We start from the raw sequence: 26,380 nt of genomic DNA, 5'->3' as shown, positions 1-26,380 counted from the left end.
ACCAAATTCGTCGCCACAATCCCTCTACTTCAAAATTTGCCATCACCCAATTCGTCATCAATCCTCATAAGGAGGGAGAGATGGAATTACGCACAATTTCACACCCACGTCATGATGCGTCTCACAATCCAAACATTTGCACAGTAAAAATAATTAAACATGGCATGGTGCGGCGTACCTGTCACCTCAGGTGAGTGGATGCAGATGGTGCGAGGAGACTTCATCCTAACTACTTTCTAAATGCCATTAACACACTTTACACTACCCGGGGTCTTTCCCTGCCAATCCATTGGCCAACTTACACTATGGGTTCTAAAAACCAATTCCCATTGACCAAACTGTGGTGCTTCTCAATTTGGGGTCTCACTCCCCCGATTCATCTCCCGGTGCTTCGCACAATTTCTGGGCTGCGACGTGTAGCTCTCCCAGCAGGTCTACCCACCTGCACACCTCCACCACTGCAGTTGCCACCCGAGCTTACCTAGCTCCTCACCCTAACCTAACTAACTGGGGAAGGCCCTCTCCTGGCTCTGTCACCCCTTGGTGCCCTCTGGCACTGGGCTACCCGGGTCCGTCCTCCGGATCCTCGGGCCCCATCCACAACAACTACTACCGGCTCCCAGAGCCCACCTGCGGCCTCACCTGGCCGACATCCTCACAGTGGTGGAGCGCCCACCCAACTACACACACTAACAGGCTACACGCCCAGCCATTTCCACAACACTAATGCACCCATCCAAAGACCATTCTTTCACCCGCACCACAGATGCCAATATCCAACCACAATTTACCTGTACCCTCTACCTAACACTTACACTACCCGCCCCGGGTATCCGTGATGGGGGTCCACTCTTCCCCCATTCACACCTTCGCACCATCCACTCCACTCCACAATTTCCACCATACTCACTCCACGACCATCCATTCCAATACTCCATACCATTTATTCCATACACCTGTCCTTCATTCACCTGTTGTTGCACACCTGTGCAATCCTACCTGGTGCCACCTGCACCCTCCTTTCTTCCTGGACCATTTGGTCAGCACAACACGCAATCACCACTACTCCCTCATACACTGCTCCATTCACCTGTTCAGTTGCACACCTGTGCAATCACACCTGTTCAATTCTCACCTGTTCCATCCTCAAACACACGGCATCATCTCAGCTAACTACTCCCCTCTGAAACTTGCACTTCCCAGTCGTCCCTTTAAACTATTGCGCTCCCACGTCATTATTATCCACACTAATCTACCTGCGTCCCCACTACAGGTATCAGTCACTAACTAACCTTAACGTCACCTAATGTCATCTTCGCTAGATCCCTATCAATATAACCTAACCCACCCGGGCTAGTTTCCACTGCCATACACCCCATAAACTATAGCGCATTTGCCCCACTGTGAGGGATGGTGGATTTGCCATCCCTCCACATCGGGGAGGTCCTACTATCAATTTTGCACACCTAAATCCAACCAATCAAAAATTCCACCAATCACTCTACCATCATCAAATTTTGCTTTTTTCTAATTTCGGGGCCAAAACACTATCCTCATCACCCGTCTACTTATTACATCCTCTCGGTGCGCCAATTCCCTTCTAAAGCTCGGCTTCGTACAGCCGAGCCATGAACGCGGGTTCTTTTGTGCCGGCGGCTGGATGCGTCCGGCACTCGGTGCAGGGACGGGGGCTTATCCGGGCCGAGATCCCACGCACCACCTCGGCGTGGAGCCATCCAATGTCCCGATCTCGACCTGCCGGCACGTCTCAATAGAAAGTGGTCGCCATGACGACCCTTCCTATCGGGCTGCCCGCTCCGCCTAGTGGAGCCCGGACGCGGCCGTTCCAAGCGAGGCACAGCGTGGATCGCGTACGGCGGTTCTTTCGAAACCGCCGTGGTTCGGATCCCCGCTGGTCCTCGCGGCACGCGAAGCTGCCCGACGCGCACCGAGGGCCCGATTCGGCTATAAGTCGTTCTAACCTCTAACCCGGTTACCGTCGATGCTTCACCTGCACGCTTACATGCATACGCTACCCCTTTCTTGCTCATACCTGCAGCCGTTTCCATGCTCCTCGTCGTACCTTTTCTTACACACCTCGGTACACTCATTCCGCTCACCGACTTGGTCACACACCTGACCACCGAACACCTTGGCACACATTCGTCGCTCGCACACCTCACCAACACACCTCTTCGTGCCCCCTCCTCGGTCACCTCCTCTGTGACAATCACAGGTGTGCTCTCACTCGCACACCCAACCACGTGCCTCACTACCAATTCCAGCGTGCATTCCCACTCACGCTCTACCATTCCAGGTGTGCATCCTTCCATTCCAGGTGTACATCCTCGCTCACCTGTCACAACCAACTCACGCTCCTTGTCACTCTCACTACTCTCACCACCACTCTTGACAACGCACTCACCCTTACTCCCGACAGCGCACTCTTTCCTCATGCACCTGTCCGTTACACACCTTTCTCGCGCACACTCTTGCGCACATTCTCCCGTTACACCCTCTGTAACACTCACCACAGGCGTGCATTCTCCCTTACTCTTGACAGCATGCGCTTCCCCTATGCACCCGTCCGTTACACACCTTTCTCGCGCATCCTCTTGCGCACACTTTTTCGTTACTTCCTCCGTAACACTCACCACACCGCGCTTCCCTGTGCTCCCTCGCACACGCGCTTCGACCAACTCGCTCCTGACGGCACACTCACTCCTCGGCGTGCACTTTTTCCTCACACACCCCATGGTCGGACATTCTCGCACACCTCTTTTTTCACACACCAGACCTGTCGCACACTTCACCAACGGCCTTTCACGAACACCCGGATCCAAACCAATCCCCAAGCCGACTGAAGCTTTCCTCACATCATATACATTGCCACTCACCTCCGCACCTCGTCGTCGCACCTCCTTTGCCACCTGCAAACTCTTTATTTGGTTAGTGAGCATCACATTATGAGTTGAGCACCGACCTTGTACCAATTCCATTACCTCCTCCTGGATTTCTCTCTTAGTTTCTGTCCGTCTCTTCTTAATTTCACTCACCTCTTCTTCCACTTCCTCTAATTTTTGTTTAACCTCTTTTATTTCTCGGTGCGTCTCCTCAAGTTCGTCCTCTAAGGCTACCGTGACCGTCTCTATGTGCATCCTCACCTGCCGGTCCTTTGTCTCCATTATCTCTGTCACCTCGTCCACCCTCATTGTCAGTTCCTCACGTACCATCTGACATTGCCTCTGCGTCGCTATTAATTCGTTTTTAATTTCTTTTTGTGTCGCCTTTAACCCTCCTAGTACCGCAGTGTTCTTTTGAACCTGCTCCACTAGTTCTTTTTGTCCCTCCGTCAGCTGTTCCACCTCCTCCGTCAGATCTTCTATTCCCCCTTGTAACTTTGCCGTATTATTTCTCACCTCTTTCTCCATACGCTTCTCACCTCGCTTTACCTCCTCGCGTAGCCCCGAGACCTCCTCACCCACACCTCGTCGTATCTCCTCCTTCATCTCCTCCCTTTCTTTTGTAGATGCCGCCCTCATCTGTCCCAATTCATCCCTCTGAGCATCCAGTTTGGTTTCTACCCCGATTTTTACCTCCTCTATCTGCTCTCCCATTTGTTTAATTTCTCGGGCGGATTGCTCCCCTATCTCCCGCAATTTGCCTTCCATCCTATTTTCTAACCCCATTAACCCATTTTTCACCTCTTTTATCCCATTGTCTAACCCCTCAAATTTCTTGTCTAATCCCTCACCGGTACCCCTCGCTTCGTCCCTCATTACCACCAATTGCTCACTCTGAGCATCCATCCGGTTCCCCATTACCCCCATCATTCTGCTTTCCATTTCTTCGCTATTCTTGTCCATAAGGGCCTTCATTTGTATAAAAAAAAGGTTCAAATCCACCAACGGCGCTGCTACGGTCGCGGGCGCGGCAAAATTTGGTGCCGCTACACCCACGTGCGCGAGGACGCCATTTTGCGCGCCTGATACTCCCTCAACCGCCTCCTCATTGCTCCCCTCCATTTGATCCTGGGTTACTCCTAACCCCTCCTCTAGCTCTCCCACCGGCATCCCGTCGCCTTGACCAGCCATGACGCGATTTCAAAATTCGGGTTTTGCTTTAAAACAAAACAAATTTCGTCCGCTCCAAATTTTGACCAAATTTTTTTTTTTAGATGTTTTAAAAATTTGGTTCGGGCCCCGAATCACACTCCTGACACCAATTGTTACAGATCGCGGTTTAGATGTTATGATGACCGAGCGGTGGTGTATTACCGCGACCTAACAGGATCCCCGACTCACCCGATTCCACCCAAACGTTGGCCGGATCGCACCGCAGCTAGTCAATAGGGAAAAGACAAAGGCGACGAATGCAAGGAGGAAAACGAAGGCAAAGAAAGGTTTGGAAATACTACTGAATTTATTGACTATTTACACACAAGCAAAAAGAAAGCAGTCACGTTTATTTACAAGCACATAAGACGCAGGTGACACAGGGAAAATACTAGCTTACCTACAGTCTTAATTAACCCAGGACAGAACAAACAAAAGACAGACTCACGCGGGGAATGACAGGAATGGCAGGAGGTGGATGGCTGGAGGTGAACGCTTGGTGGAGCCAACGCGGAGCTTGGTGGAGCTTTGGTGGAGGTGAACGCTTGGTGGAGCCAACGTGGAGCTTGGTGGAGCCTTGGTGGAGGTGAACGCTTGGTGGAGCCAACGCGGAGCTTGGTGGAGCCTTGGTGGAGGTGAACGCTTGGTGGAACCAACGCGGAGCTTGGGGGGGTGGTGTGACGGGTTCTCTCTCCTTCCCTCACAAGCTTCAGTACTCTTTCTCTCTCTTTCTTAGTCCCACCCAGTCCACCAACTTCCTCTCTTGCTTAGTCCAACTCAAGGCCTTCCTGTCTTCTGATCTCCTCCCTCCTCAACTCCTCACCGCAACCAACTGACCACCGACTCCACTGACTGACTCTTCACGACTCTCTCTTGACGACCAACTCTTTGTGACCAACTCTCTCTGGCAACCGACTCACTCTTTACTTCCTGCGTGCGCGCCTTTATAACGCCTCCGGCGATTAAGCCGCCGGCCTTTAGGACACGCCCATCGGGGTGCTCACCTCGGCCCTGGTTGGTCATGCGACCCTCTGGCTCCGCCCTTGATGACGACGGGCGGGCACGCCTTTCTTCTCCGACCCGAGCGCTTGTGGTCAATGGCGGTTATTGGAGGGGAGGTAATTTGGCAATCGAGGCTCGGCAATGACCAGAGGGGATGTAAAAGGGAATGGAGATTTTGGGGATGGGAAGGAAAGGGGATCTATTCTCTTTCACTGGTGCAATGGAGTACTTCAATTAATGGGAGACACAGCCTTACCCTAAAACACAGAATAAGAGATAACTATCAACAGGGGTATTCTATTATTTGGCTGATGTGTATGCTTGTGGACTAATTATGGGATGCCCTTTCACCTTTACACAGCTCCGGAGGTAGGGGGGCGCAGAATAAACAATAATAATAATAGTACAGCACACAATCAAAAAATATACAGTCCTCATCTCCGCAACACTATCTTTAATGAAACGTTTGCATTCTATAATTCACGGGGTTGACATGTTTACACAGCTGGTGGAACATCCCCCGAAGCGTTTTCATTGTGCAAGATCTCTGATGATGCTTTACCATAAATTGCAAATTGTAATAGATTTAATGAAGCGTTTGCATTCTATAATTCGTGGGGTTGACTTGTTTACACAGCTGGTGGGATATCCCGAGAAGCTCTCGATTATAGTCCGGCTAAAATTCACGGCCGCAAAAGCCATGAAAACGCAAAGCACACAGCAGTGAATGTAGAAGCAGGTCATACTCGCAGCTCGTAGATATTATTTTGCGTATGTCCAGCTGCTTTATGCATGGCTGGTGAAAGATGGGTTTTATAAATACCGTATGTCAAGCTAACGGCTTGTGAAAATTGTATTTTTGCACCCCTGAAAAACCGCGAATTCGTGGAACACGGTCACAAATAGGAAAAAAAAAAACCTTAGGTTTGCAGAACACGGCCGTAAATAGAAAAAAACCCGCAAATTCGCGGGATACTTTTCCGCGAATAGAGAAAAGGTCACATTTTATTACCCGCGAATACGCGGAACCCGTAAATACATGGAACCCGCGAATAGCGGAACCGCAAATAGCGGGGTCCAACTGTATATAAAACAGAGCGGTGTCTGTCTGTATGTCCGGTAACTACTTAGACCCTTGGGCAGATCAATACCAAAATTTCAGAGTATAGTCAGGGGGTCCCTACTTGTAATCTCCCATATAATATTTTTCAAAAAACATTTCAAAAATTAAAAATAAATAAAAACGGATTTCTCATAGGTGTTATTATTTGGGATATTTCTCCATTGTGGAGAACCAGTGGATCGAGAAGGGCACTCCTGCCAGACGGACGGTTGTACCCGCTAGTTGTTAATAATGCAACAACTTTGCAAGTAGGGAACCATTCCAGCTTCAAAAAGCAATAGTTAACAATTTCAGTCGCAGATTTTCAACGTACTGCAAATCAATTAATCTAAGGGCAAAGCTCAATTTCCAGGAGTAACTAACAAATGTCTTTCTGCTTGAAGCGTAAACTTTAATATTTCAAACTAGAAAGTAGAATTTGACGTGAATGTATCAATGGACATGCCCTCGCCCGTGTTCGATGTCAACCCACTGTTACGTCTGATCTCGATTAAAGGTCACATGAAAAATCAATGGCCACATGAGAGAGAGGGAGAGGGAAAGAGAGAGAGTGCAAGAGAGAGAGAAAAGAGAGACAAGTAGAAAAGAGAAAAGAGAGACAAGTAGAAGAGAGAAAACGCCAGATGTTTCAAACTCGAGTTATGAAGTTATTTTTAAAGGGCACATGACCTTTGACCTGTTGAACCAAAAATTGAGTTCATTTTTGATCAGTTCATTTTTGTACTGCAGACAATACTTGTGCCAAGTTTGGTTGAAATCCCTTCATCTGTTCACAAGTTATCTTGGTAACAAAAATCTGATACTCACGCACAGACGGACAGACAACCTGAAAACAAAATTTCTCCAACTGCAGGGGCGTAAAAATGACAACTTGCCATACTAATGGGATAGTTTGTGCACATTGACAAAATAATGAGTTATGCACATCTATCATGCAAAGTCCATGGTGACAACTCTGTTGCTTATAACAAGAACAATCAGCCTGAACTGTCAAAACCTACACATAATTTTCACTCGAGTGCAGCATCTCAGTAATTACAGGCCAGAAAACCCAACAAATATCTATTCGGTCGGCATACCTTTGACCGAGGCCTGCAAATAATCTTATCATTAATTTTTTGTTGTGAAAATTGAACACAGGAATGTATTAAAGGCAAATCGCTTACATAAGAATTAATTGTCACCCAACCAATCAGAATATGACATCACTATAAAACCTAGAAAAGTACCAGCAGTGATAAAAGCTAGTACTACGTCCAGTAGTAATAGGGTGAATCCAGTCAAGGCTGCCAGCATTTAAGTACCGCATAACAAGAAGCCACCCTAATACCCTAACCCTAACCGCTAAGTTAGGGTTAGGCACCCTAACCGCTAAGCCAACACCAGGCACGCATGACAAGGACTAACGCCAGGGGGGTTGACTCAGCCTGTCATCCTTCCGAGGTCGGCTAATTGAGTACCAGTTCACTGGTAATTCCCTGTTTGTCGTTAAAGGCGGCAAAAAGGGTTGGCGTCAGGAAGGGCATCCGGCCGTAAAACATTGCTTCAAAAAGGGGACCAAAAAACAACAACAACCATGGTTCCCGAAAAAGGCCAACCCCCGCTTTGCGGGGAAAAATGGCCTCTAAAGGTGGTTTATATAACAAGAAGAAGAACCACCTTTAGAGGCCATTTTTCCCTGCAGAGCGTTGGCCTTTTTTGGGCACAATGGTCCCCTTTTTGAAGCAATGTTTTATGGCCGGATGCCCTTCCTGCCGCCAACCCTGTTGGTCACCTCTTGCGACACACAGGGAATTACCAGTGAACTGGTACTCAATTTGCCGACCTCGGAAGGATGACAGGCTGAGTCAACCCCCCTGGCGTTAATTCAGCGATCGACCAGGATTCGAACCCAAGATCCTAGGATCCCAAGCCGGCACCCTAACCGCTAAGCCAACACCAGGCACGCATGACAAGGACTAACTATTCATTCAAAGAAGGATAAGTGAAACTGCCCCTAATCATAATAGAAATGGTGGAGACAGAAGGATGAAACTCTCCAAAAATGATGATCTTAGTATCTTAGTGCGTGTGTGGTTTTTATGCGATAGACGATGGTTATGCTAAGTATATATATATATTGTAACGGTTTTGAGAAGTGGGTAACGAATTTGAGAAGTGTAACGGTTTTTAAGAAGTGTAACAATTTTGGAGGAAGTGTAACGAATGTAAAAAAGTATGGTTTTGTTATGTGTAAACACCCTCGTAATGTAAATAATGGTCGCAGCCGTTCTCCTAGTTAATTCCATGAAACTTACACGTAGGCCATGATATATCTTTTTAAATAGTGTATTTCCTTATTCTATGTAGGCTAAATATGTGTTTCCCACTAGATTGACTTTGCATTGTATAAAACAAAATAAGCGTAGGCCCTTCCAATTTCCCCAAATCATCTCCGCTCTCCAAAGTTCCTTTCAAAAGGGTGCGAGTTGTGTTCAATCCCGCAAGCCGCCATTGCCCATGTGCTAATCTCGGAGAAGAAAGGCGTGTCTCCACCTCGTCATAGAGGGGAGGAGTGAGCCAGAGGGTCGCATGGCCAATCAGCACCGCGGTGAGCGACCCGGTAGGCGTGCCCTCGCAGCCGGCGGCTTGATTCCGCCCGAGGTGATAAAAGCGACTGTAAGGGACTGCTTCACAAGATGACCTGGGAGATGAGCGAAGAGGCGACACCAAGAGGAGCGGTGAGATGCGAAACGCTCCAAGCCAAAGAGGAGAGGTACTCGGAAAGGGAACCAGCTTTGGAGAGACGCGCTGAAAGGAGGGAGACGGCTCCACCAGAAGGAGAGGAGCAGGTGTGCTGAGCCAGCGCGTGACGTCTACAGCAGCGGATACGCGACGGAGGGTTTTCCCGCCAAAACCGCGAGGAATTGAGAGCTGCTGCCTCCGACCTTGCCTCCCTCTCCAGCAATCCACCTCAAGCCCTACCTGCCTGCAATATCCCCTGTGTAAGTGTGAACGTCGTCTGTCCTACTCGTTGTCTTGGGATTAAGTAAATTGAATAGAATAAGCTAACGATGCACTGTGTGACTGCTTTTTCCATCCATTGCTTGTAAATAATTTTGGTCGCTCTTTCTTTTTGCTTGTGTGTGTATAATAAATCTGTTCTTCCTCCGTACTCTGTCTTCTTCTCTTTTCCTTCTCTTTCGGTCGCTTTAGAGGTTTCCCGATTGAATATCTGCGGTGCGATCTGGTCAACGTCGGGTGGAATCGGGTTCTAATCGGAGAGTAACTGTTCGGACGCGGTAATACCAACCGCTCGGTAAAATAACATCTAAAACCGCGTCTGTAACAATATATATATATAATATATATACTGAAACGCAAAAGAAACTTACCACCTTTGAAACCTTTAAATATCAACAATAACACTGCGAGTAGTAAATGTGTGAACTTATTTATGGACAATAGTGTCCTCACTGTCAGACAAAACGGTCACGGATGGTCACTTGAACCTTCAATGGTCACTTCATAGCACAGCTGTTGAACAGCCGTTTTGACTGTCAGTGATTAGCCAAGGGGTACGGGATGATTTTAATGAGCTGCACGTGATGTCTTGATATTGGCTTTAAAAGGGCCAGTGCAAAATGGGCATTTCAATCAACATGCCACGATTGTCAAGGGATCAACGGCAGCGTGCCCTGGGCATGCTGCAAGGCGGACTGAGCTACCGTGAGGTGGCACGTCGCCTTGGCTGTTCACACCAGACGATATCGGCCCTGGTGGACAGAGACACCCTCCACAACTCTGCAGATGACAGACCTCGATCAGGGAGGCCGAGAGTCACCACTGCAAGGCAGGACAGGCAGATGGTCCGAAGTCACCTGTGGGATCGATTCCGTCCGGCATCCCGCACTGCGGCAGAAACTCCAAGGCGTGCAAACCCACGGATCTCCAATGATACTGCACGAAGACGACTGCATGACTATGGTCTGACTGCCAGAAGACCATACAGAGGCCCCGTGATGACGGCTGCCCATCGCCGCAACCGACAGAGATGGTGCCAGCAGCATCAGCGGTGGACCTTGGCGCAGTGAAACGAGGTCGCTTTCAGCGATGAGTCAAGGTTCTGTGTGGACAGTCCTGATGGGCGTGAGCATGTCTGGAGAAGAACTGGCGAATGATATGCCGATTGTTGCGTGCATCAAGCCAACAGGTGGGGTGGCCCAAGTGTGATGGTGTGGGCCGCCATATCAGGCCGGTACAGGACGCCACTGGTGGTTGTGGATGGGAATCTTAACGCCCAGCGGTATGTGGATAACATCCTGCGACCTCATCTGCTGCCATTCCTACTAGACCACCCAGAACTGAGAACCTTTCAGCATGACAACGCTCGCCCATGCTGCTCGCTTTACCACTGCATTTCTCCAAGGCGAGAACATCAACACCATGCAGTGGCCTGCGCTCTCCCCTGACCTGAATCCCATAGAGCACCTGTGGGATGAGCTTGGGAGACGCGTATTTGGCAGGGCCAGGACACGGGCAGAGCTGCTTCAGACATTGAGGACTGAGTGGGACAGAATCCAGCAGCAATCCATCCAAAGACTGGTAGGCAGTATACGCCGACGATGCACTGCCTGTATCCAAAACAATGGTGGCCACACACGCTATTGAAAGGGGACTGACATTGCACCCTGTGCTGTTCTGTACTGTAGAACAAACTGATGAGATGGTGTATCTTGGTCAAAAACTTGACATGTCATCAATAAAATGCCAATGTTTCAATTAGCAATTGTAGGTTTGTTTTATTTTGAAGTGTTACAATTTTATTACATTTCAAACAAGTGGTAAGTTTCTTTTGCGTTTTCGGTCTTTTTGAAGTTGGTCAAAATGGTCAAATTTTTCGGTCAAAATGCCCATTTTGCACTGGCCTTTTTAAAGCCAATATCAAGACATCACGTGCAGCTCATTAAAATCATCCCGTACCCCTTGGCTAATCACTGACAGTCAAAACGGCTGTTCAACAGCTGTGCTATGAAGTGACCATTGAAGGTTCAAGTGACCATCCGTGACCGTTTTGTCTGACAGTGAGGACACTATTGTCCACAAATAAGTTCACACATTTACTACATGCAGTGTTATTGTTGATATTTAAAGGTTTCAAAGGTGGTAAGTTTCTTTTGCGTTTCAGTATATATCCTCCAACAACCTCACTTCAAATACAGGTGTAAATGTTACCTGAAAAACAATAGGATGCACATTTGCAAGAAGTGTCTGCCAAGTAACTCATAAACCACTGCTGCGAAAAGGTAACCAAACAAAAACGTTTTAAAGGACATTGGACCATAAAAGTGGGATGACCAAGGTCTGAATACTGGGCGAGAGAGCAGGAGATGTGAGCGTGTGAACTGAGGAAGAAGAGAGAAAATCTTGAAAGAATACATCAAAGGTGCTGTTGACATCAGCTGGTGATTAAGGCCTGGAGCTTCATGAAGGACAGGAATGCCCTATCATGTGCAGATGGTAGAGAAGCCGATTAATAAGGAATACAGCTTCAAATAAAGACTTTGATGCCATATCATGGGTAGTTTTTAGGGAGTGAAACCGAGATATCCTTCATGCAGATATCCTTCATGGGATAATGAAAACTGAAATCCATGCAGATCAGAAATAATTTAAGCTGGAGTGGGAGGGCAGCAGTGAGACAGTTTTGGCTGAGACAGCCTCATACACAGAATCATCACTGTTACACGGGCAGTAAACCAGACACAGAAACTATGTTATTTTCTGTAGAGAGGGGCATGAACCTAAAAATACTCCATGTAGGTACAAAAGGGGTGGGGAAGGAGGGAGCAGGGGTTTTGGGAAAGGGAGCTCTTGATATTTACTCCAACACCATCAGCAGCCTCTGAGTGTTCCCTTTGTCAAAACAGATCAGGGAAGAACCAGGAATAAAAATAAGCATGCTCAGAACATCCTGTGAAAGAATGGTTTCTTTTAGCAAGATAATATTTGGGAATATCATGGCAACCACCTGTCGAGAAAAATCCAGAAGGATGGAACATATGCCTCTGATGTTTGTGGGCCAAATAGTGAGCGTTACATAGTGGACAGCTAGGTAGAGGGATGGTGTAAGGAGGCTTACAAGGAGGGGTGGTGAGGTGAGAGAAGGGGTTGGTAGGCCATGAGAGGTGGTGGTGGGGATGGTAGAAGGATGGGTGGTGGTGCGAATTGGTAGGAGAGATGCAGTAGCAGGAGCAGGCCAGAAGGGCTTGGTTGTGAGGAGAGGGTGGATTTATTTATTGCAACCTTGTTTATTTATTTCAGTGTACCAAGATCAACTAGAATGGCACTCAGAGTGCGTAGTCTCGCCTCACGCGTTCATTCTGAACAAAAGTACCATCGTTAACTTAACACGCTACTATTATGGCCCACTGCAATTACAGCCCATAGTTTATTGGGTCATAGATCAGATATATGAAGTTTCCGATTTTTCGGATAAAGATTTCAATTTGACCAATTATGGCTGGAATACCACTTCACCGATTAAGTCATCATTATCACCCCACAAGGAAGTAGAGGACGGGGAAGACCGAGAAAGACTGGGCTAAAGACGGTGGAAGAAGAAATGTGGGCAAGAGGGTTAAGGAGAGATGCAGAAAATAGGGCAAAATGGAGAAGATTGTCATGGGGACCGCAAGGCTAACCCCCGCTCTAGCAGGGAAAATGGCCTTAAAATGCATGTTGTATCACCCCATATACCTCATAGGGAATTGACGACATATGGTAAATTTCAATTAAATTTATTGAGCGGTTTCGGAGAAAATTATGTCCAATTTTTTCCCCTTTAATCCAATATGGCTGCCATACCATGTGACCTATGACTTCAGAGTAAGCAATAAAATATTCTCCATGGAAGTTTTGCATCGATCGGATTAGTGGTTGCATAGAAAAACATTTTTTAAGCGAAAATATATAGATGCGCACTCATACAGATCGACAGACAGAAAGACAGTGGCATTGCAATAGTCTTGCATCGCTGATATCAACCTCCTGCTTGTGCTAATGGATGCTCATCAAGGTAAAAATAGAGTACCTGAAGCAAAATGAGGTGTATGCCAGCTTTAACTGGATAATTTCAGAGAAAACAGGAAAATGTACTTGGGATGACTCACGAGTGGCTTGGAAAGAAAGAGCTGCTTTATTTGAAATGGCGGTCCAACATGGGAGCAAAAAGGCCGCAGCCTTTACGGAAAAAAAGTGAGGATGCTGTTGCTGTGTCAAGTAAACATAATGAAACGAGTACTTTTGAGCCAATCGATGTGTCCTGGTGCCAATTTACCTGCCGCAACCTCAGCTTACGCAACACGACATTGTCTTGCTATGCGTCTCGTTACTCGGTTATCCCCCCTGTGTCAACCATAGTTTTTCACGCCCACACGACCTCCGTGAGGCCATAATAGCATTCCATTGTCTGTGCATCTATCCATTTATTTAAATACTATATAAAACTGAATAAACCAATGAATACAAAGCAAATATGTACTTCGGAATACCCAATCCATGTGCAGTTCAACTAAAAATACTTAAAAACAATTCACCATCATCACCCACACATACTGGATTCCATACCACCAGTGCCCTGCCGAATACTTACAGATTATAGACAATCAGTCAATTAAAACACACTTTAAACAATAAATTTTGACAACGTTCTATGAGGATTGCATATAAATCCTGTCGTTTATGTTCAGAAATATTCACTCTGAATGCATTTTTGCCTCCGCAGCTGAAGGCCGGAGGCATTATATTGATTAAAATCACATAATACAGGTGTAATGTGCACCTTCTAGCTATGCCGCCACATCATTTGCTATTAAAACTCCACATCACCAATAGAAGCCAATTAAGAATTATTTTTTTCCCCACCTGTGGAATCAACTTCTACATTCTCTTCAATCTCATTCTTCCCTCCAGGTCTTCAAGACAGCTGTTCACCACCATCTTTAATTATCCCCAATCCCAAACCATGATCTTTTATTCCCTCGTTAACGCCTCGAACCAGCACAAGCCCTCCTCCGACAAAATTTCCAGTTTTCCTTTCTGAGTTTCCTTCTGTGACCATCTTGTCCACCCCATGTATCTTCTCCTACTCCCCCCACCCCAATTCCTCCCCACACCCATTGTTTTGCTCCCTCTGTCTTGGCCTTCAACTCTGCTGTCGGTGTTCCCCCTCTCTGTGCTGTTCATTTTGTCCTGTTGTGTCTTGATCCGTTCAGTGTACTTGTGCTAGCTCTTCCACAAACATCGACTATGTACACAAAAATATATAAATATATATTTAAAACTCTTTAGTTTGTTTTTATATGTATACAGAATTTTTTTTTGTATACAAAGTTGAGGCTCACGTAAGAGCTAATGCATTAAACACAAAAACATTAACGGACACATAAAAAAATATAATAAAGGGAGCGGGTGGCAAGAAGGAGAGGGAAAGGGCTGGGGGGCAGGGGGGGAGGGAAGAGGGGAGGGGGTACACGGTATAAAACAAATGGACACTCCTAGGAATTTCAGGAATGAAGTCGGAAATTGAAAGAGGTGGATTTGGGGTGTTTTAACGGGGGTAGAAAAGATCAAGGTTCTGGATGGGGGAAGATAAAAGATGGTGGTGAACAGCTGTTTTAAAGACCTGGAGGAAAGAGTGAGATTGAAGAAAGTGAGGGAGTTTGTTCCAGAGGTGGGAGAAAAGAGGAATGAAGGAGTGGAGGTGAGCAGAGAGTCTTGACTTGGGCTGTTTCACCAGAAGAGGGTTGCTGAGAGATCTTGTGTGACCTGTAGGAATAGTTAGGGGGACAGAGCCCAGAGAGAGCTGGGGGGGGCAAGGCCGGAGAGGAGTCGGTAGAAGACGGAAAGATCACCAACCTGCCTGCGGTGAGTGAGTGAAAGGCCCTTGGAGTTAGCTTCATCGCGGGAGATTCCAATGATTCTGAAAGTTTTGGTTTCAACAGCGTGAAGCCGAGCTAGGTGTGAGGCAGGAGCACCGGCCCAGAGGGGAGAGCAGTATTCCATTGAGCTGCGGGTGAAAGCCTTGTATGTGGTGAGGAGATCAGGTTTGCCAAGGAAGGACTTTGCACGACGGAGGATGCCCAGTCGGCGACTAGCTTTGGAGGCCTAGATTGGAAATGTGGTTTTCCCAGGAAATATCATGGCAGATAGTGAGACCCAAAAGCTTGAGCGACAGAACTTCTTGGAGAGGAATGTTCAGAAATTAGATGGGAGGGTTGTCCAGTCGGTCTTTTCAGAGAGACAAAGTGAGAGTCTGAGATTTGTCAGGATTGAAAGACATGTTCCACTTGTTTAACCAGTTAGTGATATTGTCCAGGTCTGCAGAGAGTGAGGAGGCTGCTGTCTGCCGATCTGAGGGATGAGGAATGGAGCGACAGAGAGTGGAGTCATCAACAAAGAGATAGAGAGGATTTTCCAGAGAGTCGGAAAGATCATTGATGAAGACCAGAAAAAGCACAGGGCCCAGAACACTGCCTTGGGTGAACTCCAGCCTGAACAGGAAGGGGAGATGAGAGAATTTCATTTAGAGCCACACGTTGACTGCGACCGGAGAGGAAGTCCCTAGCCATGTGTGGAGATTTCTAGCCAAGAGGAGAGTTTGGTGAGCAGGGTGGGGTGCAAGACCGTATCAAATTGATCATATTACATTGATCTAATACTCACAATAGAGCTTGTACATAAATAGCATTGGGAGCTAATCTTGTTCCTCCCCCCACTTGCTCCCATCTTCATCATACAACTACCCAGTCACAACCTCTCCCTCCTCCCCCATGGTCATGCCTTCTCTCATCGTCTACCCTCCCACTCAAAGCTTCCCTCTCACCCTCCCTCAAATCAACCGCCTCTTCCCACCTCAAAGCAAACTTCGCACTCTTCCTCTTTCAGGCTTCCCTCACCATTCTTCTCCCTCAAATGTCTCCCCCTCACCCCTCACTTTTGTTATACATTATATGGGCTAGCTCTTATACAAGCCTCGACAATGTATACACACACGTAGAAAGAGAGGGGATGAAGGCATACACACCATCAGCGGGATTGAGGGACATTTCGAGAAATAAAAGATTATAAGATTCGAGAAATAAGGGATTATAAATAAATGAGAGCTGGGGAAGGACACATTAAGTGAAGATGGATAACGCCACAAACTCTCAGGAAAGAAGAACTGGAAACTTGGAAAGGAGTTGGCATAGGGAGGGGCAATGGGGGTAGAAAAGATCATGGTTTTGGATGGGGGTAAACCTGAGATGGTGGTGAACAGCTATCTTGAAGACCTGGAGGGAGGAATGAGATTGCAGAGACTGGGGAAGTTGGTTCCGCAGGGGGGAAAAAGGGAAGGATTTTGAGAGTTTCATCAGAGGGGGGTTGATGGTGGACCATGTGCGCGATGCAGAAACCTGAAGGGGGGGGGGGTGGTGGGGGGAATAAATAGCTGAGGGTGCAAGATCAGATAGAGGCGGTAGAGGACAAAGAGACCACGACTTGTCTGCAATGTGAAAATAAATCTGCAATAGACCGGACTTCATCATGGGAGATTCTATTTATCTTAAAGACCTTGGTTTCCACAGCATCAAGCTGAGTATAACGCAGGAACACAAGCCCAGGGAGATCAATGTTCCATCAAGCTGCACATGAAGGCCTTGTCGGTGAATAAAAGGAGGATGGAGGTGGAGGACTTTTCATGATGGAGGACGCCCTATCGGCAGGTGGCTTTTGAAGCCAGCTTTGAAAGGTGGTTTGCCCACGAAAGATCAAGGCTAATAGTGTGGCTGAAAAAGTTTGAAGGATTCAACTTCTTCAAGAGGATTGTTAAGAAGGTAGATTGGAGGGTTTTTGCCAGATGGTCCTTTTGGGAGTCAGAGTGAGCGAGCTGGTATCACAGATTATTGAGTTTGCCCCAAGAAAGATCATGGCTGATAGTTGTTCCCAGGAGTTTGAATGACTGAACTTCCCCAAGAGGATTGTTAAGAAAGTATTTGGGGGTGGGGAATTGCCAGACGGTCCTTTCAGAGAGAGATAGTGAGAGTGTGAGATTTGCCAGGATCGATTTCATGATTTCATTGATGAAATATTGTTCATGCCTACGGAGTTGCATTATGACCTACCCTGTAGGGGGTTGTAGTGAGAGGCAGAATCTGTGATATCCAGTCTTCTCGTTACCTGTGCCACCAAAGGTGCATGGAGGTTATGTTTTCACTGTCTGTCTGTCTGTCTGTCTGTCTGTGAACTAGATAGCTCAAAAAGTTGTGGACGGATTCAGACGAAATTTGGCGGAGAGGTAGCGTATGTGACAAGGACGAAATGTTTAGATTTTGGTGAAGATCCGGATTCGGATCCGGCTACTAGAATTTTTAAGTGATTCTTCACCATTGGGAGATCGGGCCTAAAACGATTCATCGCAGGATATCTCAAAAAGTTATGGACAGATTTTGACAAGATTTGGTGGAGAGGTTGTGTGTGTGACAAGGACGAAATGATTAGATTTTGGTGAAGATCCGGATCCGGATCCGGCTACTAGAATTTTAAAGTGATTCTTCACCATTGGGAGATCGGGCCTAAAACGATATATAGCAGGATATCTCAAAAAGGTTTTGGACAGATTTGGACAAGATTTGGTGGAGAGGTTGTGTGTGTGACAAGGAAGAATCGATTCAATTTTGGTGAAGATTCGAGTGTGGATTCGGATACAAAAGTTACTTAATTTTTTAAGTGATTCTTCACCTTTGAGAGATTGGGCAAAAAGCGATATATCGCATGATATTTGAAAAAAATATGTAGACGAGTTATGACAAAACATGGCGGATGAGTTGGTTAGGTCACAGGAAGAAGCCGATTAGATTTTGGTTCAGGTCCGAATCCAGATCCGGCCTATCAGTGGGGTACAAACCATAAGGTGTTCAGCCTGGCGGAGGTGTGCGCTCCACCGAGTGCCCTTCTAGTTACTGGATGTTTTGTCCAACATCTAAACAAATCATCGCTGGACCGTTTTTGTTTTTCTGACTAACGTCTGGAACACTCCAGCATTCAAAACCTTGATCAGACATACTTAATCACAACAATGACTTGACAGTGACCTGTGCTGAAAGTGAGTATATTTAAAGAAGCGAATCAGTGTGAATGCTGGAACCTCGCTAACAAGTCCCTATTTTAACACATTGTGCACAGGATTTGAATCTGGGTTGCCCACATCATGAGTCAAGATTGCAGATGGTAACAACAGGCCAACCCACGAGTCGTTTACTATTGCTATTGGAACCCATGGCTCATCCGACATCTGTATCTGTCCCATTGCTGTATTAGGACGTAGCATTCCCCACACAAAATACATTCTTACCCCGTGACGTCTCAATGTGGATTCCTGTAATATCTCAGCTGTAGCCATTGGAAACGTGAGCAGCACATCATCGCAATTTGTATACAAGCATGACGTAATTATTTTATGCTCCTATGAACATGACGTAATAATTTGCACATTCCAATTGCTCTGCCAAGTGGGCCTCCATGTCACCTCGAAAACCCGATCACAACAGCTGCCCATGTGACTTGTCAATACGACGTCATTCGTGGCATGAAGCTGGCAATTAGAAACTGCTGATGATCGCTACCTTCTGTAGACCACACACGCAACTGAATACAACTGAATACAACTGAATACAACTGAATACAACTGAATACAACTGAATACAACTGAATACACAAGGCAACATTACTGCAGAAGTTCCTGTTAAACCGATTTTTCTTTATTGCATTCAGGCTGCAGAATGTATCTATTTGACTTAATAAGTCTCTTTTAAGTTTCAAATATGGTATTTCTACACATTTTACCTTGTGGAAACTCCGATAGAGACACTTTCCAAACACGGACACTTGATCTCCTTTGGTTTGTTCATTAACTGCAGGGAAGATGAAACTGACATACTATACTTAACAGATAAATAAATAAAAACGTGCCACATTGTAAAATATTTCTGATGGGGTAGGAAGAGGGGAAAAAAGTATTTTGCCTCATCTGCAATGACAGAGTTCATAGAACACCTTTCACCGTGCTGTCTTGAGAAACAAGGACGTGCGCAGGGTCCACATGCGGAAAATTTGATTGGTCGTAAAATGGCGTAATATTTTGTCCAAGTCCTGCTAATTACCAGTGTTTCTCAGCCAGATTTACCAGACGACCCACTGTCCTGGCATTTGGCCTACGCGACCCCCTGTTATCCCCTACAAAGGTTGAAAAAAAAAAAAGAAGAAGACAGGAATGGGGATTTTGAAAACCCCCACTTTACAGGAAAAGTACTGGGTTTATTCAAGTGGGGGGGCTTTTTAACCCAGGTGGGGGGAAATGGGGCTTGAACCTAGGCCATTTTTATTTCCTTTGTGCACACGTGTCAATTTTTGGACTAGTCTTACTCGGCGAACATCGTAGCTCAATCTCGACATCCATCAGCCTGTTTCTGGATTTAGTTTTGATTACTAACATGATTGAGAATGCAAGTTCACATCGGTAATTCGTTGGGAACATCACTATAGTAAGGGAAACATATGAAAATCTGTTAACTAAATTGTTACCAAAAAATTTCTTCACCAATATGTTTGTAAAGGTGTGTAATAACATGTGTTAAAATGTTGAAGTTCAACTCCCGTGGGAAACCCAGAAAAAAAGCTGTTGAATTCGGGTACCGAAAAATTATTTTCGAGAATTTTTTTTTTTTTTTAATCGGCCCTTAAGTAACTTATGAGGGGTCAAATAAGGGTTTTTCATGATTCTGAGTTGATTGTTAACATTTATATTTCACCACAGACACTCCTTTGTGGAAAAATAATTTCTAAATATATCTCATTTTCTACTTTGCAGGACATGGAGTCTAGCAATATGGATGAAGACGTTACTCCACCTGTGCTCAATTGCTTCATCTGTGCACGCTCGGATACACCAGCTGAAAGGCTCATACAGGCAACTCCAAAGGGATACTCAACTTTATTGAAACAAGCAGAAACTGTCGAAAATGTTACTGTTGTGGAACGTATGAAGGAGGCTCAAAAGGAAGGAAAACTGAGGTACCACCAGAAGTGTAAAAATGATCTGTACAACAACTTTGTTGCAACCACCAATAAGTCAGCTCAAGCATCAAAGGCAGAGAAAGAGTCATCAAAGTTGAAGAGAAGACGCACTACTTGTGAGTTCAGTTCATCAACTGGCTGCAGTTCTGGAAGATCACAGTCAGTTGACCTCCTGTATAAGGATGTATGCATTCTTTGCAACCAACCAGCCCAGCTCTACAAAAATAATCCAGCACAAGCTAGAAAGAAATACAGAGTGCCAGATAATTTGACTGCAGATACACTGAAGGCAAGCTTGCTGAAGACAGCACGGAGTCGCGGGGATGACTGGGGCACTGAAGTCACTGGACGCCTGGAAGGGATCAACGACTTGGTAGCAGAAGAAACACTGTACCATTTGCGATGCAAACTTATGTTTGCGAGAGGTGACAGTTTGTCCAAGACTGATGAGGAAGGAAAAAGGAAGAGAGGACAGAGGAGTATTGATGAGGAGCGAGAGGCAGTTTTTATTGAATTCTGCGAATGGTTTGACTCAGAATTAGAGCATGGGGTAATGAACATGGACCAAGTCCATGAAAAGCTGCAGGAGTTTGATCAGTCACCAGAGAAGAGCCTTTCTTATTCAAAGCATTGGCTAAAGATAAAACTTCTAGAGAAATACGAAGACACCTTGTATTTCACAACACAGGAAAGAAGGGCAGATGTACTCTGTCTCAAAGATGGCACCGACAATATTCTGCGAGTGCAATCATGCTAATCTTGACCATGGAGATGAGAAGACTCAGATCATAAAGACGGCACTCAAGTTCATATCCAATGATATTGCCTTGATTGATTTAGGTCCAAAGTCATACCCCACCACACACAGTATGACTGACATCGATAGTCAGCTGACACTTGTTCCTGCAAGCCTTCAGATGTTCTTGAGACCGATTGTCAAGACAGACGAAAGAGTTGCCGTTTGGGGGCAGAATTTTATTAAGGCCTGTCGACCTCGGTCTGGAGTATTGCCACACCAAATGGGGCTTGCCATACAACTTGATCATAGATTTGGGTCAAAATGGATGCTCAACAAGTTCCACCGGCTGGGATACACTGAGTCTTACACGGAGACACAAAACTACAAATACTGCTTCCTTAATAGTAGGAGTGGAGATGATGTTCCAGATACTTCTGGCACTCTTGACACCATTGTGGAGGAAACCGATGAACAGATGAACCAACCAACCGATGAACAGACCAAGGAAACAGTGATTCAGGCTGGTACTGCGATTTTCAAGTACATGTTCTCAAGGAAGGCAGCGGCAGGAGTGATCAAACCAGAGACTGTACCTCCAACAGAGGGTGCAGCTGCACAACATTCACTCCGTGCCTACCTGCAGACCCGGGACTGGATCCTTCTACAGAGCATGTCTCTGAACCCCAGTGACTATGGATGGACAATAGGTGTGCATGAGTATGAGCCAGTTCCAACACTGGACCCCACGGCTCCTGAGGAGCTATTGCAGTTCACGAGCTGTAATTGTCATGGAGATTGCAGCAACCGGCGATGCAGCTGCAAGAAGAATGGGGTCACGTGCATCTCGGCCTGTGGAGTCTGCAATGGCATTACATGCAGAAACTGCAGTCATGATGTTGTTGAGTCTGAAGAAGACATAGACAATGACTGTTGAAACTTCTGACATTGTGAATGAGAAATAACTCTTGAGTATTATATATGTATGTGAAATAAAAGCTACTTTGTGTGTAAATGTAAAAGTGAAAATATAAATGTTAACAATCAACTCAGAATCATGAAAAACCCTTATTTGACCCCTCATAAGTTACTTAAGGGCCGATTAAAAAAAATAAAAATTCTCGAAAATAATTTTTCGGTACCCGAATTCAACAGCTTTTTTTCTGGGTTTCCCACGGGAGTTGACCTTCAACATTTTAACACATGTTATTACACACCTTTACAAACATATTGGTGAAGAAATTTTTTGGTAACAATTTAGTTAACAGATTTGTGAAATATCTCATAAAATGCCCTTACTTCAGGGACTTGTGTAACTACTTATTGCAGACAGCTCGCAACCCCTCCCGAAACCCAAGACACTGCCCCCTTGGGGGTCATGACCCACCCACCGTTTGAGAAACACTGTTTTAAAGTGCCAAAAAGGTGATGTGTGTTATACAGTATTGTGGTGGGTGGTTCGTGTGCAGCCACCCGGCTGCTGGTTGCATCATTTTTATGTGGGCACGTCTGCCGCTGATGCAGTGCCTCTCTATAACTAGTTATCTGATACTCATTTTGCCACCTCGGAAGGATGACAGGCTGAGTCCACCCCACCTGGAGTTAATTTGACAGCATTCAAACTCAGGACGTTAGGATCCCAAGCCCGCCACCCTAACCATTAGGCCAACTCCAGGTATGATCAATCAGGCCAAAACAAAAAAAATCCAGACATTTATCGCCGTTGATAGTCTTATACACCACCTTATTTAACACATTCCATTAGTTATTTGTGCCTGTTGTATGTGTCCTTTATGACATCCTTAAAAACAGTACGTTTCCTGATTGGAATGATTTTCGATTTTGAATGCCAAGACAGCCAGACAGAGTAAACAAGAATGACGGACGCTCTTTAACGTCACGATGTCGACCGATATGCCTACACCCACATTATTACATCATTATACAGACAGTACTTGTACCAAGTTTGATTTAAATCCCTTCAATTGTTCTCAAGTATCACATTTTAAACTGACATGACCTCTGACCTTTGACGACAAAATCAAATCATTTCATCTTTGCATCATAAGGCCAGATAAAAAAAAAAGAGTTGGTGATCGTCCTTTTTTCTCAAAAGTTCGGGTAGGGAGGGAGGTTTTTATTTTTTTTATTTTATTTTTTTTCCTACTTTCCATTGAGTTTTGTTGACATGGAAAAATATGAAATAAAGACTCCTTTCTCCTCAAAATGATTTAATTTCTTCATTCATCTCACAGATTTACAGACATTGCCCAAATCTCTATGAAACACAGTGTTTGTGTGATTTTGGATGATGTTGAATGTCCTAGCTGAGCTTGGTAGTGAAAGGGCAAGACACCTGTACATGTATATCCACCATGACATCGGAAAAACAGATAAACACCATGCCCTCGGCACCTTGAAACTATTGAGCATGTTGAACAAGATTTCTGCCGCGCTTTGGTACTGGCTTTGCAGTACAAATGTTACATTGAGGGTATTGCCCTGCCTTTTCGACCAAATTCTCCTCAGTACCACAGTGGATGCAGAGCATTTCATAGCCAGCAGAGTCGTACGCTAGTTCTATAGGAGAAGCACAGGTCAGATTGGCACGAACATAAAGATCAGCGAGTCTGGTATCCTGTTCAGGATCGTCATCACCATTGTTGTTGATCTCCGTGAACACACTTCCACAGCTGTAGAGAATGGTGTCCATAGCAGCACGAATCGATAGATTTCAGCGGGAAAAATCTCACACAATAGCCGCCATGAATGGCCAACGTAAAATGGGTGAAGTTGCCCGAGGCACTTGCGACGCTCTGCGCAGCATGCACAGCGCAGCACGCACTGCGCGTGCGGTGCAGAACGGCGCCAAATTTGACTGTGAAAAGATCGTTTTTTAATGATTTTTTTTCAAAATAAAAAATAAATAAAGTTTCGGGTCGGGTGTGTTTCGTAGGGTCGGGCGGGGACGATCACCAACTCTTTTTTTTAATCTGGCCTAACATACACTTTGTTTCTTTAAAATCCCATCACTGGTTCACAAGTAATTGCAGTAACACAATTTTTAAGTAATGGGACATCTGACGCTTGACGACATAATCTAATCCATTTATCTTTCCATCATTATACATACCTGTACCAAGTTTGACTTAGTTCCCTTCAGCCGTTCTTAATATATTGCGGAAACGAAAACCTGTTACAGACTCTAACCTTTCACCTCTTGACCCCAAAATCAAATCATTTCATCTTTGCATCATCTATCTAGATACTGTATATAAAAGAAAGTTTTTGTTTGTTTGTTTGTTTGTTTGTTTGTCTATGCAAGCTAATCTCCTGAACGGTGAAAGATAGGAGGAAACATCTAATACAAAAAATGTCGGGACGGGCCCCGGGGAAGGTTTTAGGCGAGGTGGCGAGGCCGGTCGAGGCCCACCTCAGCCGGGCTGGGCCCATTTCGCAATTAAAAGCTGAGCTGAATTACAGTAGTCAATCGTTGACGGCCGTGAGTAAAAGCTGAATTATAGTAGTAAATTCATTCAAAAATAACTAAAAATGTCGGGACGGGCCCCGGGAAGGTTATAGGCTAGGTGGCGAAACCGGTCGAGGCCGCATCGGCTGGGCTGGGCCCATTTCGCAATTAAAAGCTGAGCTGAATTACAGTAGTCAATCGTCGACGGCCGTGAGTAAAAGCTGAATTATAGTAGTAAGTTCATTGAAAAAGAACCAAAAATGTTGGGACTGGCCCCGGGAAGGTTATAGGCTAGGTGGCGAAACCGGTCGAGGCCGCTTCAGCCGGGCTGGGCCCATTTCGCAATTAAAAGCTGAGCTGAATTATAGTAGTCAATCTTCTATGGCAGTGAGTAAAAGCTGAATTATAGTAGTAAATTCATTCAAAAAGAACCCAGGCAATGCCGGGTGCATTCAGCTAGTAATACATAAATGGACAAACTTTGGTCAAAATCCCATCACTGATTCACAAGTTATCAAGGTAACAGGATTTTCACCTAACATGACCTTTGACCTCGTGACCCCAAAATCGAATCAGTTCATCTTCACATCATTTTACATACCTGTACCAGGTTTGACTTGGATCCCTTCAGCCATCAAGTTATAGCGGTAACGAAAACCTATCACGGATGCACGGACGGACAACCGGAAAACAAAATGCTTCCGGTGACTTCGTCGACGGAGGCATAAAAAATTATCTCACTCCTTTCTGCACGTGTGTGATCAGGACAAAATTGGAGCCAAAGTACTAAACTACAGGTTCGTTTTCCGATTCATGTTCCGATTCGTGTTCAAAATATAACATTCAATTGAAATCAAGTTGTTCATCGATCATAAGCTGACGTTTGTGGACACACGGACAGACAGTCAGAAGTGAACAAATTGCTTAACCCCGCTTTTCACTTCGCGTACGCGGGGTAACAATCGGTAAGCCTCCAAATGCACCAATGAATACAAAATGCTCTTTCATGAGCCTCGACTTACGTAAATAAGCGTGTGAACTGTGCAATATGATCAAAGTGATGTAATTGATGAAAATATTACTGTTCGTGAATGTTCAGCTCAGGGGGGAGCCGATTCAGGGCACAGCTCACACTACACACGTGTTAACCCTGGTAGTAGATACGATATTGTCACAGCGATCAACAACATGCATTTTAAGGCCATTTCCCCTGCCATAGCGGGGGTTAGCCTTGCGGTCCCCATGACAATCTTCTCCATTTTGCCCTATTTTCTGCATCTCCCCTTGTTAACCCCCTTGCCCGCATTTCTTCTTCCACCACCTTTAGCCAAGTCTTTCTCGGTCTTCCCCGTCCCCTACTTCCTTCTACATTCATTTCCATCGCTCTTCTCAACCAGTCACTTTCATCCTTCCTCAACACATGACCAAACCATCTCAACCTGTTCCTCTTCAGAGCATCAATCACAGGCTCTATTCCCATCATCTTTCGCAATTCATCATTTGTCTTCCTCTCTCTCAACGATACTCCGCACATCCGTCGAACCATTCGCATTTCCACCCTTTCCAGCCTTCGTTGCTGCTCTACATTCATTACCCATGTCTCGCTCCCATAAATCATAACACCTGTCACACATGCAGCATACACCTTTCCCTTCAGCTTCAACGACACTCCCCTCCTCGTCAGCACGCCACTCAGTTCCCGAAACTTTTTCCCGAAAATGCCACTCAGATCATTATTGTGGTAATATCTTGAGTGGAGAAAAATGGTCCTCGAGCCTCATGTAATGCTTTACCTTCAGCCGGGGCCAAATTCTAGATCCAGAGCATGGAGTAGCAGATCC

At 45.7% G+C, this 26,380-nt stretch overlaps 1 protein-coding gene across 2 annotated transcripts in view; it reads right to left on the bottom strand.

Annotated features, from left to right (window-relative positions):
* LOC137411496 (DEP domain-containing protein 1B-like) overlaps positions 1 to 26,380 on the bottom strand; it is a 140,070-nt gene that overhangs the window by 57,994 nt on the left and 55,696 nt on the right. For both annotated transcript variants that reach the window (XM_078769751.1, XM_068096837.2), the window contains exon 3: positions 26,333 to 26,380. This exon is cut by the window's right edge and continues 106 nt beyond it. In XM_078769751.1, coding sequence (XP_078625877.1) covers positions 26,333 to 26,380 — 48 coding nt within the window. The remainder of the gene's footprint in view (positions 1 to 26,332) is intronic.

The sequence above is a fragment of the Myxine glutinosa genome, chromosome 1, assembly GCF_964187855.1.
Source record: "Myxine glutinosa chromosome 1, kmMyxGlut1.1, whole genome shotgun sequence".
NCBI classification, from domain to species: domain Eukaryota; kingdom Metazoa; phylum Chordata; class Myxini; order Myxiniformes; family Myxinidae; genus Myxine; species Myxine glutinosa.
This window is presented reverse-complemented; position numbering and strand designations above follow the sequence as displayed.